We start from the raw sequence: 18,053 nt of genomic DNA, 5'->3' as shown, positions 1-18,053 counted from the left end.
AATGTATTCAACTGTATATATAGTGTAAATGTATATGTAATAATATGTATACAATTGTGACAGCGAGGCAGGGAATGGCTGTCGTGGTGACGTGCGTGTGTGTTTGTTATGTGAAGGAGGGAGGATTGTCCAACAAGAGTAAGACGGCGTTGAAAAGGGCGACATTTTGGCTCAAAACTCGAGCCAGCGTCCTGCTGTGATCCATAGCGCCAGCGGAGCCAACATGGCGCACTCGACCGCGCAGTTTCTCAACACCTGGCAGCGCCACTTGTGACGTTCGAGCAAATCAGCTGACGAGGAAGGAAAGAGGGTGTAAGGTGAATAAAAAAGAAAGATCTAGACATCTTTCTCATCGTATTATTAAACCGTCAACAGCAACCTATCTCTGAGAGCGAACACAGGCAGCGGCATGGCAACCTCCGTCAGCACGCAGAGGGGTCAGGTAGGTAAAGGCAGATGAAGTGTGTGTGTGTGTGAGTGTGTGTGTGTGTGTGTGTGTGTGTGTGTGTGTGTGTGTGTGTGTGTGTGTGTGTGTGTGTGTGTGTGTGTGTGTGTGTGTGTGTGTGTGTGTGTGTGTGTGTGTGTGTGTGTGTGTGTGTGTGTGTGTGTGTGTGTGTGTGTGTGTGTGTGTGTGTGTGTGTGTGTGTGTGTGTGTGTGTGTGTGTGTGTGTGTGTGTGTGTGTGTGTCAGTGTGTGTGTGTGTGTGTGTGTGTCAGTGTGTGTGTGTGTGTGTGTGTGTGTGTGTGTGTGTGTGTGTGTGTGTGTGTGTGTGTGTGTGTGTGTGTGTGTGTGTGTGTGTGTGTGTGTGTGTGTGTGTGTGTGTGTGTGTGTGTGTGTGTGTGTGTGTGTGTGTGTGTGTGTGTGTGTGTGTGTGTGTGTGTCAGTGTGTCAGTGTGTGTGTGTGTGTGTGTGTGTGTGTGTGTGTGTGTGTGTGTGTGTGTGTGTGTGTGTGTGTGTGTGTGTGTGTGTGTGTGTGTGTGTGTGTGTGTGTGTGTGTGTGTGTGTGTGTGTGTGTGTGTGTGTGTGTGTGTGTGTGTGTGTGTGTGTGTGTGTGTGTGTGTGTGTGTGTGTGTGTGTGTGTGTGTCTGTGTGTGTGTGTCAGTGTGTGTGTGTGTGCGTGTGTGTGTGTGTGCGTGTGTGTGTGCGTGTGCGTGTGGTACCGGTTTAGCTAGCCGTGCCTGCTGCTGTATTAATATTATTAAGAGTGTACCCGTACCTCTAATACATGTCTCTATTTAAAAACAAAGCATTTAGATTTTGTTATAAATTGCTTAACCGTACGCGGGAGCGACTATAGCGAAGTGAAAGCAATATTCATCCAATCTCTCGTCTTACTTATCGAGTATCTCATTTTAATATCTGGTTTATAATTTCGCTTGAGATCTTGTTTTGCCTTGTCACAACATGATTTGACTTAACGTGTAAGGCCAAACACATTTACTGTAGACAGCACTGAGATTTAAATAAATATACAGGATTGTACACCCTTGTAATTCGGTGAGCCGTGGCGAAGAAGGCTTGTTGTAACATATAGCACAGACGAAGTGTTTTGTAAATAATATGTTCCAGGAATGGAAGTTAAGACTCATATTGCATAGCAGTTTGATCCATTCCTGGTTTTATTATCAATTTAATAAGACACGCCTGAGTTTGTTACCTGTACACTGTGCCTCATCTAGCTTGTGGTAAAACCTGGAATGGGTGAAACGGCTATGCTACAGGAGTCTCAATTCCATCCTTGCATGGTTATCTTATTTCCAGCCCTGTCTTTTCTACACCCTCAGTGTGTGTATATATACTAATCATTATTTTTATATAGTGCTTTTCATAGTGGACCACCATCACAAAGCACTTTACAAGATGCAAGACTAGGGTGTGTGAACTATGCATCAGCTGTAGAGTCGCTTACAACAACGTCTCACCCAAAAGACGCAGCACAAGGAGGTTAAATGAGCTGGGATTAGAACCGGGGGCCTTACTGGTTACCAGCACGTCTCCTTAACCACTTGACCACACAGCTTCATATATATTTATTTATTTTTCTCTTAATTGAATTATTACACGACTACAAATAAGATGTTTGTTTAACTAAAAAAAAAAAAAAAAAAAAAGTGTGTGCTGCTTAACAAGGTGTGATGGGTCTTGAAAATCATGTCAGGTCTCCACCTTGATGCATCGTAGCTAATGTACCAATGAGCTGGACTAGCCCTACCTTACCACAAAGTGCATGCTCCTATCACAACAAGACACCACTCCCAGGAAATGCAAGTCTGACTCAGTCTGGGCGTAGTTGTTCAAAATCAAACCTGGCCAGTTTGGGAAGCTAGTTCCTCATTTTCTCTTCAGTCCTGTAAGTGGCTGCACAGAGCCTGTTATACTTTACTTTCTGTATGTTTAACATTGCCACTGCCTGCAGGACCAGAGATCGGAAACATTAACCCAGCTCGTGCAATTACTAGCATTCGCCTTGTCTTAACAGAGTAGGAAATCAAGTGGGAATGCAGCTTTGTGATTGCAGCGTTGACTGGTAAATTGCACTTCATGGTAACTGCTGCTGTGTTTACCTATGTTACTTTGCCTGGAAAGCCAGTGGGCAATTGGGCAAAGTGCAATTTACACACGTTTGTTTTTCAGTACAACAAAGTGTGAAAGAAAAAGGTTACAGGTCTGAAATTGTTCACTCTGGCATGAAAAAACAATTAAAAATAAAATAAGCCTTTGACATGGTCTGTTGTGTCGTCCCTATCACTTTTCTTTGAGTGTTAAATGGACGGACAGTACGGCAGTCATCCATTAACCTCAAGCAGTTGAGATGCACTGTGTTCCTGCCAGCAATTTAAACACATTTGAAAACGCATTTGCCTGGTATATTGCTGTATGCAAATGTAAACAGCGTGCAGTGTTAGTCGTTCCAATTGAGAGAGAGGTGTTGGATTGTGCTCTTCGATTGCACTGCCAATCAGTCAGCCTCTGTGGTGGTACTGTGTGTCTGTGAGTGGCACACACGGCTCATTTTTAAGCACTGTTATTCATAACTAGGACTTGTCTGCTGTCAGTTTGTTTTCATTTTCATGCACACAGCAGTTTTCTGAAAAGCAATTGCAAAGATTTCGTATCTCATTTTTAAAAGTCGTTAATGAATGAATAGTTCCAAGTCACCTAAAAACAGAGAAGTATTGTTTTGTGAATAAACTAGCTGGCATTGGCTAAGCTTTTTGAATTCAAACTCTGTGCTGTGCATATGTCGGGCTGTGTTGTGCTTGTATTAGCTTTTTTAAGAATGGGAAACGGTAGGTAACAAGGGTATAATCAAATACACGTTTCCCTGCAACGTGGTGTTAGCACTTACAATGACTAAAGAAGAGAGCAGAATATTTTAATAGGGGTGAGTCATACTGTAACAAGAGGTAAAAAAAGTAACTCTCAATGCAAATACATCACTGCCTAATGAATTGCATTGTGCAAGATGGAATAGCAGAAAGAGGCCCTAGAGCAGGGCTTGCAGGGTCTGTAGCAGCATGCCTTCACTTTAGTGTCAGCCCTTTCATACTGCAGTACATTGACAGTATTCCATTTTTAATTTCTAAAAGCAGGCTGATAGCTCTTTGCCACCTGCTTGTGTAAATGTATATGCGCTAAAATCAAAACTGATGATTGCGCAACATTGTAAATCAGGTGGGGTTTTTTGTCATACAAGATAATAGAAAAATTGCACAAAGGGTACGGGCTGAGGTGTGGAATGCCGCTGTGCTGTCGTAGTACAAGTCTCGAAAATGGTCTTGTTCTTTAACTGGCTCATAAAAGACCACTGTTTTTGTACAGACCCAAAAAAAAAAAAACATGTTAAAGTACAGTTTCCAATAAGTTCAGCCCACAATATTACCTTGCAGCCTGTACAGCCACCAGGACCCAGTGTTAAGTACCATGGTTTACGGCAGAGATCCTGAAATGTTATTTGGTGGACCCTTTTTTAAAAACTTTGCTGATAGCAAAAAAACAAGAAAGAAGCAGAACTGTGAAAGTAACCATGTTAAATGTATTATATATTGGCCTGTAAGAACCACAAAGTCTGTCCCTCATGTCAGCAGTGAAAGTATTTTCTGGGGGGAGCCCCCTGGGCAGGCTCTTCCCACCCCAGTTTAATAAGCCTGGTGTGTAACCCCCCTCTCCTCTTGCTGGTGCAGGTGTACATCGGAGAGCTGCCCGAGGATTTCCTGCGGGTCACCCCCACGCAGCAGCAGCAACAGATCCAGCTAGATGCACAGGCAGCCCAGCAGCTCCAGTACGGAGCCGCCATGGGAACAGTGGGCAGGCTGAGCATCACCGTGGTGCAGGTAAGCTTTTGAAAGCCTGTTTGGAATACAGCGTCTGAGTTCCGCCTGTACAAAACAGTAAATCCATGTGTGCGTGTCTGCGAGTGTGTGCGTGTCTGCATGTGAGCTGTTTTTGTAGGAATGAGTTTTTCTGTTTTTCAGTCTTGCCCTAATTCTCGCTTCTCTCTCAACAGGGCAAGCTGGCAAAGAACTACGGGATGACGCGGATGGACCCGTACTGCCGAGTCCGGCTGGGCTACGCGGTGTACGAGACACCCACGGCACACAACGGGGCCAAGAACCCACGCTGGAACAAGGTGATCCAGTGCACCGTGCCACCAGGCGTCGACTCCTTCTACCTGGAGATCTTCGATGAGGTGAGCCAGAGGAGGGCGCTGCAGGAAACCAACAGCAATCGTCAAGATCAGTCCAACCTTTTAAATAAATACATAGATAAAGTAAATGAAGTTTAAGAAATAAAAATGATTTTTTCAAGACCTCAGGGCTTTATTGTACATGCAGTGTACCTCATACTGGCAGCAGCAGGGATGTGCCTCTCTATACAGCATGCACTGTACCTCATACTGGCAGCAGCAGGGATGTGCCTCTCTATACAGCATGCACTGTACCTCATACTGGCAGCAGCAGGGATGTGCCTCTCTATACAGCATGCACTGTACCTCATACTGGCAGCAGCAGGGATGTGCCTCTCTATACAGCATGCACTGTACCTCATACTGGCAGCAGCAGGGATGTGCCTCTCTATACAGCATGCACTGTACCTCATACTGGCAGCAGCAGGGATGTGCCTCTCTATACAGCATGCACTGTACCTCATACTGGCAGCAGCAGGGATGTGCCTCTCTATACAGCATGCACTGTACCTCATACTGGCAGCAGCAGGGATGTGCCTCTCTATACAGCATGCACTGTACCTCATACTGGCAGCAGCAGGGATGTGCCTCTCTATACAGCATGCACTGTACCTCATACTGGCAGCAGCAGGGATGTGCCTCTCTATACAGCATGCACTGTACCTCATACTTCCTTCTCCCGCAGAGAGCCTTCTCCATGGACGACAGGATCGCCTGGACGCACATCCCCATTCCGGAGTCGCTGAAGGACGGGAAGGTGGTGGACGAGTGGTACAGTCTGAGCGGCCGCCAGGGAGACGACAAGGAGGGGATGATCAACCTCGTCATGTCATACACAGTGAGTGGGGGGGGGGGTGGTAGGGGAAACCTTGTTTTGGTTATTTGACAATTTGTAACAATTTCTTGCATATATATATATATATATGTATTACATTTTATATTGTTAGAATTGTTATAATAAATGGTAGCCATTTAACTCTTGTGACGCTGTGTTTAAATCCTGTCGATGTTTCATGCTCTCTCTCTCTCCCTCTCCCCTCCAGTCTGTGCCAGCCAGCATGGTGATGCAGCCTCAGCCTGTAGTTCTGATGCCCACCGTGTACCAGCAGGGAGTGGGATATGTTCCTATCGCAGGTATGTTACTCACTCCTTCACTCCCTTACTTTCTGTGCTCGGTCTTACTGTACGGACCCTGGCAGGTAGGTAATGTTCCTATTCCTGCCGCTAGAGAGCAGCAGTGACCTTGTACTGAATGTGTTTCCAGTGATGTAGAAGGGATAGAAGTAAGACTCCTATCGCATAGCAGATTCATCCAAATTTTAATACAAGCTTGATTAGCCAGTGTATAAGTAACAAGCTCAGGTGTGTCATGTAAAACCATGGAATGGTGCAAACTTCTATGCAATGGGGGTCTTCTTTCCATCCCTGTAGGGTGTTAGTACAGCTAAGGCTATTCCTATGGGTAGATGTAGCATACTGCCAGTGTAATGTAATTCAGTACAAACAATACATCTCATACATGTACAGTAAGGAAGCTCTGGGTTCAAGCTCAGTGGATGTCACAGTCTCTCAAGCACTGGTAGTATGAAGTCAGTAATGACGTTTTTTTTAATTTTGAAAATATAACCGCACTAGAAAAAAATGTGCATCACCAAAGGAGTGCAGGTATTGATTTTAATGAGACATTACGGCTGTATATTTTGGCTCTACTGCACCTTGCTCACTGCCTCGCCTTCTCATATACCATACATTCTTTCATGTTTATTTGTTCTTCTCCTCTGAGTAGCTGTAGTTGCTGTTGCATATCAAAGTGCAGCTGGCACAGGAATGCTGTCCCACCTGTTTATAAGGAGTGTTCTTGAGCTATATATATCCAAGCTGTTTATCATGAAGAATGCCATGCCCTTGTTGCTTTTTATTCATGGTTTAGTATGGGATTGTCTAAAGATAACACAGTCGCAGCAAGCCCCAAATCAGTCCCTCTAATCCTGGAAGACGTTTAAAACATAGGATTGGAAAATGAATTGGTCCAATTAGGACTGGAAAATGAATGAGTCTGGTGCCTTTACAGGATGCAGTTTTATAATACTTGATGCATTCCTGTAGCACTACAACAATGAGGCCAGCATTCACTAGGGGCTGCACAAGTTCCCTTTCACTCTGGTCACTTTTGTTCAGTAATCTCAAACACAGTAGACACTGAAAACTCTTTTCAATTTGTTCTCATTCTTTCTGTTTCTCCTCCTTTCTGCAGGAGTGCAAACAATCTACAACCCTGGGATGGTCCCAGCGGGGGTTCCTGCTCCAGTGGCCAATTCACAGCCCCTCTACAACGAAGAGGACCTCAGATCTCTCCAGGACATGTTCCCTAATTTGGATAAAGAAGTGATTCGCTCTGTCATGGAGGCTCAGATTGGCAACAAGGACGCTGCCATTAACTCCTTGCTTCAGATGACCGAAGAATTATAGATCCAGGCGCTGTTTGTTTATGAACTCGTGTGTGTGTGTGTGTGTGTGTGTGTGTGTGTGTGTGTATTTATATATATATATATATATATATATATATATATATATATATATATATATATATATATATATATATGTAAACATATGTATGATGCACATGTGTGTAAGACTTTATGTTGTCCACAGTCCCATGACGGTGGGGGAGGAGGGGCATTGTATGATAATGAGCAGTTTTCTGCAGGTGGAATATTTTATCGATTTATTAGCCATAATTAAATGATATATATTTTTGTGTTTAATCGCTGCATTTCTTTTCATTCGCTTTCAGCATTCTGTGAAGTGTCCAGATGTGTGCATATTCATTGAACTCTCTCACCAGTCGCCCCCAGATTTAATTGGAACTGGATGGGCTTAGAAACAGTTTGATTTGACATGAGCACAGCATTCAGCTAGTATCAGCTATCTCAGTGTCATTGTATCGTTCGGGTTAGTGAAGAAACACAAGCTGCACATGTGGATAGGCAGACAGACATGCATCCCTACAGAGACTCTACATCTTCTCTATATCAGCAGTATTGCCAATTTCAGGGCTTTATCCAGAGCATTGTAAATTCGTATCTCGATGGATTCAGGAAATCTTCTCAGTGATTTGCGTCAATGAATTACCCAGCCTGCACTGTTGTTGTCGTTGTCATTGTCATCCTGAGGGCATCATTGCTATAGTTTTATTGGGGAACCCTGAGCTCCCTAGAGATACGTTCAGTAATACACGCTAGACTGTAAGACATTGTGTATTCTGGAGTCATTCCTGACATGACATGAAACTGCTGAAACCAGTGTTGAAACTTTTAAGTAGTTTGGCTTATAAAAGAGCTGGACTGGCCACTTGCAATATTAAACGAGTCCTGCGTAAAGAATATAGGCTTTGATGCCAGGCTTACGTTTCCAGCTTCTACAGGAAATGGTTGGGGTCATCCCAGACCAAACTCGTTTGCCACTTTATATACTGTAAGAGCCAACACATTACTGTTTTGTTTTTTTTATAAAATTTGACATAAACAGACAAACATCTTTGGGGGTCTTTTAGAGAACACAAAGTTTTATATATAGCTATGTTTTTATTTCTTTTAGGACTGGGAGGAATTCAGTGACAAATGAGATGCCTTCTGTTGACTCAAAGGACAGCACTATGAGGAACACCTGTTGTCATGTCTCTTCGGTGTACTTTATATATAGTCTTGCTTTAGGCAAGTCAAATAGAAATTTCTTTAAAAAAAAAAAAGAAGTTTGGGGATCTGCAAAAAAACAGAGGTGGCGTCTGGAGGACTGTGATTGTAATAAACATGAAAATTCAGAGCTCACCAAGATATAGATTCATTCAGCTGATTTGTTTTTCATCATCTTGAGTATATATTTTAGGAGTTCAGAACACATGTTCCATATTGCACGGTTTATTTTTGAAGTGTCAAATAATAATGTTGCAGGTGAAAGGAAGCGCCCGGTCCTTGTTCAGGAGTTCATGTGTATTCCACTTTCCTGACATTTTACTTGATTTCCCGACTCCCTGCAGTCAATGCTTCAGATCAGTTGTGTTTAGTTTGAAAAGAGAATGTGCTAATGGATGAGGGGCCACCTTCTCAAAGAGTTTAGTCTTTGATCAACTCCTATTTGTTGACCGAGGTAAAACTGCATAGCAGTTCGATTCATTCGTGGTTTCGCTAGTTTAATAATTAATCAAGCTAGTGGTTAAATCTGGAATGGGTGAAACTGTTATGCAATAGGAATTTCCATCTCTGATTTTACAAAGCTAGAACCAAATAGCAAAGTGATATCATTCTACTTCTCGTCTTCACTCTCAATGCCTTTTTGTTTCTCATTTTGTAACGGTAATGTGATTTTTCCTATATAAACAATAGGAGTTAAATAAAGAAATTTTTTGAAATTATATCCCGCGTCTCGTCCTTGTGTGGGTTTCGGCTGGTTTGGTTTGTCAGTAGTTGGTCTATTTAAGTAATATCCTTCCTACTGTCTGATTTATAAACACAACATACAGGGATTGTAGAATCTGTTTATAGAGGGCCACACAACAGGGGCTATGTGGGTGCCAGCTTCCATGCTAACCATTCTTAAAGGACTTTGTTCTTAATGTTGAGCAAGCTGAACATGAATTCTGTATTCATTTAGAATAAAACCACCTGATGCATTGAACAGGTCTTTTTAACTCACACCCCAATGCATTCTGGTAAGTGTAGTCCTGTTTTTATTAAAGAAAAACAAGTGGATGGTACCTGAGACAGGTATGCAAGGCCGAACTGTCCCAGTGAACAATATGGTAACCCTACATGTGGGTGAGAGTAATACATGTGAAGACAAGGAATATGCAAAGTGCTAAAGTTTATTCGAGAAAAGATTTCACAAGAAGACAACTGAATAAGACACATCCAGTAAAAGGCTTTACCCATGAGCACACACGTCAACAAATACACAACAAAATAAAACTACAAATTATGTTTTCGGATCCATATGTTAATTCTTCACATCAGAATTATTTATTAGTTCATTTATTCGTCCTTCATCTTTAATTAAGTGCCCGGAGTCGCAAATATTTTTTCAATGTGGACATTTAAATATATATTTAAACAAAAGGACTTTGTATAGTTTGGTATAAATGTGTTGCAGTGCCGGTGAGCAGCCCTACTGAATGTGCACGAATGCATTGTCAGTGTTGCTTTGGTGCTCGATTTGCATGCTGAGCCCTTTTAAATAGAAGTAGCTTTTCTATTACACCAGAGAGATGGCAGGTGTTGTTACTGAGCTGCTGTAGGAGGCGGAAAAAAAGAGAAAGATCATTAGGAAAGCAATGTGCGCATAGCTGAGGTTTGCAAGCTATCACCTAAATGATTTGAAATGGCGCGCAAAGAGGTAACGGGGGGAAGTTGAATCAGAATGGTCAGGCAGGAGTGCCGGGATGCTCGATGCACGATTACTTCCTCCTGCGGCGAGCTCTCAGGTCAGTTGTTTCCGTACCCTCTTGCCCACTGGGTTTCGCGCTGGTGGTGTTGTTGTCCACGCACTCCGTGTCCTGGCAACCACACTCCTCCACGTAGATGTAGGCGAAGTCGAGGGTGGTGCTGTCAGGGCACGACAGGGTGATCGTCTTCTCGCTGGTCTTCGTCTCCCTGCAGCAGGTGCAGGAGTGCATCATGGAGTGGGACTCCGATGAATACCTGGTGTTTGGACAGAGGGGAGAAACAGGCGTCAGACCCTGATATGAGAGACTGGGCCCTAGAGACCCTGTTAAACTCTGTGTTCAAAACCTTTGCCTCAAATTCCACACAGCTTTATATGTGTACAGTGTATTGTGATCTCACTCTAAAACTGATTGAATAACTAAGCAAGCATGGGAACAAGAAGACAGCCCTATCAACCTGCATCAGTTCTTTTTCATCTACATCACAAAGCTGTGTGCAGATCAGTGATAGAATGCACTCATTACAGACCTTTATTATAATTAATAATAATAATAATAATAATAATAATAATAATAATAATAATAATAATAATAATAATAATCAATGACTTACATGGAATATGTTCCGCATGACCCTCCACATGATGTCAGCTCCACAGCAGCGTTAGACTGGCACCCTTTGCTAACAATTTTAGTTGTTTGTTTCTGAATGTTGCAATTGTTAACAGGCTTCGGTTTACCTGCAGGGGTTAAAAATGATTGGAAATGTTCAAATAACAAAAGGCCATGGTGTTTAATCATGGTGTCGAGCACCGATGTTTAAATCATTGAGCTAAGGAGGCAATCACACAATGTGAGCGAGTTTCTTTAGGGTTGTCTTTAAAAAGTAACTAGTGTCATTTGTTTTATATTAAATTGTGGCAGTACTTAGATCTGACACTCTTAAACTGAACAAAGACCCCAGGAACTAACCCAACAGCATGAATGGAATATTACAGACATGATGCTGTAACAAGCAGAGGTTTCTAGTAATACTTACACTGAAGGCAGCAGCCATCTGGGCCATGTGTCTCAGTGCCCTGAAATATGCATTCAAATAATTAGAAACATATTAACAGAGCATTTTAGAAAATAAAGTACAGTACATGCAAAAAGAGTTACTCCAGAAAAACCTGCATTCTGTCATTACATCTCTCAGCTGTGCTTGTGACAAGTTAATTGAATTGTGAACAGCTGCTGATAATGTAAATACACAAGCTCCAAGACCACAAAGGCATATTCTAATTGGAAACTGAAGGCAGAGAAAGTCCCTCTTACAGGTGAGTTTAGCCTTGGAGAAGTAAACCCAAACTCCTAGTTTACCTTTAACACTCCTCTTCTGAAGAAGAGAACTTTGCAGACTCCAAAGCTAGTCTATTCAGCTGCTCATATTAAAAGGTTTCACAATGCAGACCAGCTTAACCTGTTCAACTGCTGTAGGGTTTTTTTTTTTTAAAGAAAACTTACCGGGATGCAGTCTTTGGGGTTGAATGGAGGACAGAAGATGTTGATCTCAGTTAGTCCTAGTTTGTCTTCATTCTTCACACACTCGTAGCGGGTGCAGTTGTTATCAGGGCTTGACCAGACTTGTCCAGGCTGTGTGGGATGGACAAGGATATCAAAGGCTGATAGAACACCGTGGGGCAAGATTCTCAAATATGCTGACTGTCATGAAAGAGAGAAAAGAGCAGTGTGGACTGCCCCCCCCCCCCCCCCCCCCACAATTTCACCATGTCATGATTAATAAGGTTGTTGAAGGAACTGCTCAAACGATTGAGGGCCTGTACTGGAGGTGCCGAGGCTGCCTGCCCTGCCATCACTCTCACCTGGATCACGTGAGCCGTTTCATCTGGCAGCATGACGACACAATCCTTCTGGACGCACTCTCCACAGCACATACCGGGGATTGCCTCATACCTGAAACCCTGCGAGCAAACAAACAAACATGAGAGGTGGCCATTCAGACCATCAGTGCTCATCCAGTTCCTTACAGCTGGTATTTCTCAAAACAATCGATCTTAAAGGATCCCAGCAGTTCAGCATCAACAGCATGGCTAGGTAACCCATTCCATCCCCTCACCACTCTCTGTGTGAAGAAGAGTCTCCTTCAGCAACATGACTAGGAAACCCATTCCCTCCCCTCACCACTCTCTGTGTGAAGAAGAGTCTCCTTCAGCAACATGACTAGGTAACCTATTCCATCCCCTCACCACTCTTTGTGTGAAGAAGAGTCTCCTTCAGCAACATGACTAGGTAATCCATCCCATCCCCTCACCACTCTCTGTGTGAAGAAGAGTCTCCTTCAGCAACATGACTAGGTAACCCATTCCATCCCCTCACCACTCTCTGTGTGAAGAAGAGTCTCCTTCAGCAACATGACTAGGTAACCCATTCCATCCCCTCACCACTCTCTGTGTGAAGAAGAGTCTCCTTCAGCAACATGACCAGGTAACCCATCCCATCCCCTCACTGCTCTGTGTGAAGAAGAGTCTCCTTCAGCAACATGACTAGGTAACCCATTCCCTCCCCTCACCACTCTCTGTGTGAAGAAGATTCTCCTTCAGCAACATGACTAGGTAACCCATCCCATCCCCTCACTGCTCTGTGTGAAGAAGAGTCTCCTTCAGCAACATGACTAGGTAACCCATTCCATCCCCTCACCACTCTCTGTGTGAAGAAGAGTCTCCTTCAACAACATGACCAGGTAACCCATCCCATCCCCTCACTGCTCTGTGTGAAGAAGAGTCTCCTACCCACTCTTCCTAAGTCTGTCTCCACTTAATTTCCAATTGTGTCCCCTGGTCCTGGTTTCTGATAGACAGTAGCTCGTTTTTTGATAGGTAATGTGACTGGTAAATAAACAGACCCATGTATATTTAGATACTGTAACCCTTTTCTTTCTTCTTTATTTCTATGGAAGCTGCTCCAGCCCTCTGCAGGTAACCATAGTCAGTGAAAGACAATGCAAAATGCATTTAAAATCAAATGGGCCGGTAGGTTCAGGGTTGTAAGTAATGAAGTGGCACGTACAATCTGGCATTCGGTGTCACAGAGTATTGGCACGCAGTCAATGATCTGCAGTTTGGTGGCTGGGTCGATTTGGAATCCGCATTGACATGTTTCACAAGTGTCCTTAGGAACAGTGGATCCAGGCTGTGAAAAAAATGAAATAAAACACAGTGGATCAACACATATGCTTGTGTACAATAAGAAGATGTACTGGGGCCTTCAGTCTCAAACACAGCCCTTAGAAAAGCAGCACAAAGAAAGTGCAAAAATACCATGGTCAGTTTTTATAAAGGCCGGTGTTCATATGATACAAAGCCTGCCCTCACCTGATATTCCGTGTTGTTGAACACACAGACTTCCTTGGGCACTAGAGAGAAACAGACAGCATGTTAAAACAGATTGCTAACTGAAGTATGAATAGCTGGGTGAGCCATTCAAATGAGTCTGTTAAAAACTACCCATGAACCATGAACACCCCATACATTCACCCTGCTGTGCTGCTAGTCTGTACATCTATTTTAGTGTTTATTTGATTCAAGTGTTTGTTTGTTTTTTTTGATGCAGCGATGAAAAAGCAGATTATCCAGGTAGCACAAACCAGCATTATTCACAATGAAGTATCTGGTTGTATCCAAGCTGTGGTGAGATAATTAAACAAAATGTACAGCAATGCTCACCACAGGTATATTCTGGACAGCAGCCATCCTCCGGGGTATTGATCACTGGCCTGAACCCTGGGTCACAGCTCTGCTGTGTTTTCGGGCAGAGGTCGACATTGCATTCTGTGCAGAGAAAGAAAAAGCAAATGGGGCAATAGAAAAATGCAGCATGCAAACGCTAATGTATTAAACGCCTTTTGTTCAACAGCTTTTGGGCCACGGGCACGTACAGCATGTATATTGCTGACTGAGGACGTGATCATTTTTCTTAGCGTTTATTTAAATAAACATGTAAGAATGCACAAAAGCTGAGACTAAGAGCACAGAGTGGTAGAATCTAGTTTCTCAGCTGCTGAATCAGGGTTACAGTGGTAAAGATTATGGACTACATTTTCTCAAAGCTATTTTTTTCTGAATGGAATAAAACATCTGAAACGAACAAGTGAAAGTATTACTTGTTTGTTTCTGGTTTGGTAACTTTACTGGGTGCTCATGATGAACTGGAGTAAAGAGCTTTGAGAATTCAGCCTGATGTGAGCTGGCAGCCTGTGCACAGCACATTGGTTTCTCAGGTACAGTTTTGCCCACGAGCACAGCTTCAAGGACCACTGCTTTAGTCGAACTCTCCAAAGGAATACTGACTGCAGGTGGTCTTGTTGCAGCACTGGCTGTCTATCTCCATCACTTGCTCCTGTCCTTCCTTGGAGCAAGTAACAGGCGACTCTTCTGGGCACACGTGGGGCTTGCATTGGACGCTCATCGAGTCTTTGTCACAGACACAGTCCTGGCAGTTACTCTGCCACGTCTCGTTAGGCTGAGAATAAAGAGAATGCACATCAGGGTTCAAGGGGGGCAGTGCCTGGTGTGAAGGGATCATTCGATTGTAAAGTTTGTCCATTAAGTTCAACTTGATATATATATATAGATATATATATATATATATATATATATATATATATATATATATATATATATATATATATATATATATATGCTGTGTACCACATGGAGAAAAATCAAAAAGAAAAAGGTAATGTAGCTACACAAAAATGTGAAATGATAAAAAATCAATTCTATCAGGATGTTTCGGATTACAAGTCCTTTTCTATCAGCTTGATAGAAAAAGCTGTGTATAAGCATATATAGATACAGATGTATATAGATATATAGATATATATACTGTACCTTTTTGGGCATGCCATCAGCACCAGTGCAACCTGCAGGAGTGAAAAAAAAAGTGATTAATGTCAGTTTAATCATCCTGCTCAAAATTAGATGCAACTGTTTTTTCTGGTAACTGCACTAGTGCAATTTTATGATTTATGGGATGTGATGCGATGGCCACTTCACCAAACTTCCCTGGACCTCCTTGATGTAAAATGTTATCTAAAAGTTATATAACCTGAATAAAGCAGTAAGTAGCTACGGGTTGCATTTGCATTGGATACATTGTGAAGCTGTTGCTCACCACAGGAGGAGACACAGACATCGCTGAAGGAGTTGAACAGGATGGTCCCATTTGGACAGAAGCAGCCTTCCGTGAACCCGCTGCTGCTGGGTGGGTTTTGGTCGATGTGTTTTTCATTGTACCTGTTTAGAAGAAAAGAAAAGACTGGTAGGAGGTATCAAAAACCATTTGAGACGTAGCGCTTAAGAGTACATTTACAACCAGGTAACAACATGGTAAAAGCTGCATTCATAGTTCTAGAGCTTTTAACCTCACCTCATCTCCTCGGCAAACGGACGGGACAGTGCCTACACTGCAATCTAGAGTCAGCTTATTTAATATGACAGCTATGCAGACTTGAGCAACAGCCTGGCATTGCCGTTAGGGTTCTGGGTTCCCCAGAATCCTCTCTACTCACTTGGCGTTGCAAGTAGGCTGCACATCTGGTCCGCATGCTTGGTACTCCTTTGTTGGTGGGCAGGAGTACTCTGCAGGAAAGCAAACAGCAGCACATAGGTTAACATAATAATAATAATAATAATAATAATAATAATAATAATAATAATAATAATAATAATATCTTTATTTTTATGTAGCACCTTTCATAGTGGACCACTATCACAAAGTGCTTTACAGAGGCAGGCTGAGAACTGTGCATTACATGCAGAGTCATTTACAATAAGACATTGATTTAACATCTCATCCACATGATGGAGCACAAGGAGGTTAAGTGACTCGTTCAGGGTCACACAGTGAGACCTGGATTTTAACCACTGGACCACACTGCCTCCTTAAATCACAGAAATCCATACAGAAGATTGTGTTAAAAAAAAAAAAAAAAAAATTAAAAAGGTGAGTGCTAAATATTACATCACTGGTGCTTTCACTGTTCTCAAAATTCCCCTGAATGATTGAACAAGCATGCTTATATAACACTTTTATACAGAGCCCAGCAAGAACAATCATTAATAACGGCAGATATATGTCATACAAATGTCCAGTCTGTCTTGTATCCTATCGATTTGCATATGCGTCTATGTATTTTGGTATTTCACTTACTGCATTTCCCATTAGTAAATTTCCTCCAGTCCACGCAGACTCCTGCCGTCTCGCACATTGAGGCATACACTTCCAAACTGGAGCAGCCAATCCTGGTGCCCGGCATGTGGCAAACATCATAATAACAGGCCTCGTAGAATGGATTGGCGGGGATTATTTCATTGCATGCTTCAAAGACTCTGTAATCAGAAGAGATTTGTAAGTACCCGCTGAATAAAACACTATAATCACAGCACATTTCTAAACATGCTTTATTCAGATGAACATAAACTTATTGCAACCTACTGTACTGACTGTTGGATGTATTTCCTGATTAACACTACGTTCAGTTTCTCATGCATTGTAATTTCAAAGTCAGCCTGGCATTCTTGGGTCAGTATCACTTTCATCACAATGACATTTTCTGAACCCAAACAAAACATGAAGCCTTACTTGCTGTAGATAATCTCGCAAATAGGTGCTTTGCATGCAGTTGTCGGAGGTTGACTGGGTACTGTAGTGGACAGCGGCGTGGACGAGGCAGGGGGTGGAGGCATGGATGAGGCGGGGGGTGGAGGCGTGGATGAGGCAGGGAGTGAAGGTGTGGATGGTGGCTTGGCTGTTGTAGAGGGTCTTACAGTTGGTGGAACAGTTGGTTTACTACAACCCGTTTTGTTGATACGCCAGTCGTGGGCTGAATCGGGGCAGGGTTCAACAACCTGGTTGGGTCCACTGCAATCATTTTTCTTGTTGTTGTCACAGATTCCTAGAAGAAGAGTAACAGTAAGGTGGCATGTTCTGCATGTTAGATCATTGAACTAGAACCCTGCATCAGAAGACTGTTTTGAATTCACCACATTTCTCATCTACATACCCCAAGATGCTGGGATTTAAAGCAGAGCTATAAGAACCAGACAACTCCAACAGGGTATGGGTGAACTCAGAGTAAGACTCCATAGAGAAGCTTTGCATGGGTTCCTTCTTACCACACTGTCCTTCTGTGTTGCCATGGAAGAGTGAGTAGGGCAGCTGGATGACGAACATCAAGCCTCTGAAGGACACTTGAGCGCTGATCTCAGGGATCTCCACACTCATGTCAATTCCTGTGCTTGAGATCTGGATGCCATCTCTTGAAAAGGCTGGGATGATTTCTTTGTTATCGAACTTAATCTGCAGCGGGGGGGGGGACCTGTATTGTTATTATAATAATAATATATTATTATTATTATTATAATAATAATAACAATAATAATAATAATAATAATAATAATAATAATAATAATAATAATAATAATGTATAACATTGTAAAACATTTATATTTAATTTCTAAATATTTCGTTTACAGTGTGAGGAGCAGACTATAAAGAAATGTAGAAGTTTGGGCTTATACCTGTGGATCACTGAACGACTCCCAAAACAATGCATAAAAAAGCTGTATTAGATCCTTCATTTCACAATAGTAAATCGCATGCACATTTGCGCAGATTAATCAAATGCATCGTATTTTAAACACACTCTAGTGCTTCTACTTTACATTGCAGATTACTACTGTTTGTTTGTGTGCCTAAGTGACTTGGTTTGAGATCTCATACAGCCCTTCATTTTAAGTGTAATGCATTTACTGCTTTGCAGAGGAGAAATGGGAAAAACGAAACGCGTGATGTTTTGCTTGTTAGGCTAATTTCCAGTCCAGCATCAGATAGCGCACTTTGAGAGGATCATTGCAAAAGGATTCT

General features: G+C 42.5%; 2 protein-coding genes across 2 annotated transcripts in view; one reads left to right on the top strand and one right to left on the bottom strand.

Annotated features, from left to right (window-relative positions):
* The first annotated feature begins 109 nt into the window (after positions 1–109).
* On the top strand, positions 110–9,091 carry LOC121294599 (toll-interacting protein-like). The gene is made up of 6 exons (XM_041218469.1): positions 110–442; positions 4,185–4,334; positions 4,508–4,690; positions 5,373–5,525; positions 5,731–5,821; positions 6,942–9,091. The coding sequence occupies exons 1-6, from the start codon at positions 410–412 to the stop codon at positions 7,154–7,156; spliced, it is 825 nt and encodes a 274-aa protein (XP_041074403.1). The 5' UTR covers positions 110–409; the 3' UTR covers positions 7,157–9,091.
* Positions 9,092–9,532: 441 nt separating this feature from the next.
* The window catches only part of LOC121294982 (mucin-2-like), a 32,999-nt gene continuing 24,478 nt past the window's right edge, over positions 9,533–18,053 (bottom strand). Inside the window, exons 35-49 of the mRNA XM_041219245.1 lie at positions 17,303–17,486; positions 16,770–17,082; positions 16,338–16,516; positions 15,697–15,766; positions 15,300–15,421; positions 15,017–15,048; positions 14,474–14,645; positions 13,850–13,954; positions 13,499–13,539; positions 13,194–13,316; positions 11,990–12,088; positions 11,631–11,759; positions 11,164–11,203; positions 10,738–10,864; positions 9,533–10,380 (exon numbers count right to left, since the gene is read on the bottom strand). Of these exons, the coding sequence (XP_041075179.1) occupies positions 10,137–10,380; positions 10,738–10,864; positions 11,164–11,203; positions 11,631–11,759; positions 11,990–12,088; positions 13,194–13,316; positions 13,499–13,539; positions 13,850–13,954; positions 14,474–14,645; positions 15,017–15,048; positions 15,300–15,421; positions 15,697–15,766; positions 16,338–16,516; positions 16,770–17,082; positions 17,303–17,486 (1,980 nt within the window). The 3' untranslated portion in view covers positions 9,533–10,136. The remainder of the gene's footprint in view (positions 10,381–10,737; positions 10,865–11,163; positions 11,204–11,630; positions 11,760–11,989; positions 12,089–13,193; positions 13,317–13,498; positions 13,540–13,849; positions 13,955–14,473; positions 14,646–15,016; positions 15,049–15,299; positions 15,422–15,696; positions 15,767–16,337; positions 16,517–16,769; positions 17,083–17,302; positions 17,487–18,053) is intronic.

Source organism: Polyodon spathula, chromosome 19 (genome assembly GCF_017654505.1).
Source record: "Polyodon spathula isolate WHYD16114869_AA chromosome 19, ASM1765450v1, whole genome shotgun sequence".
NCBI lineage: Eukaryota > Metazoa > Chordata > Actinopteri > Acipenseriformes > Polyodontidae > Polyodon > Polyodon spathula.
The sequence above is the reverse complement of the archived record's forward strand: the minus strand, read 5'-3'. Positions and strand labels throughout refer to the sequence as shown.

Excerpts from the sequence above, each read along its gene's own strand:
- LOC121294599 (XM_041218469.1), top strand. The coding sequence starts at position 410 with ATGGCAACCTCCGTCAGCACGCAGAGGGGTCAG. Across the intron at positions 4,335-4,507 it reads TGAGCATCACCGTGGTGCAG|GGCAAGCTGGCAAAGAACTA; the intron begins GTAAGCTTTTGA and ends CTCTCTCAACAG. Across the intron at positions 5,526-5,730 it reads ACCTCGTCATGTCATACACA|TCTGTGCCAGCCAGCATGGT; the intron begins GTGAGTGGGGGG and ends TCTCCCCTCCAG.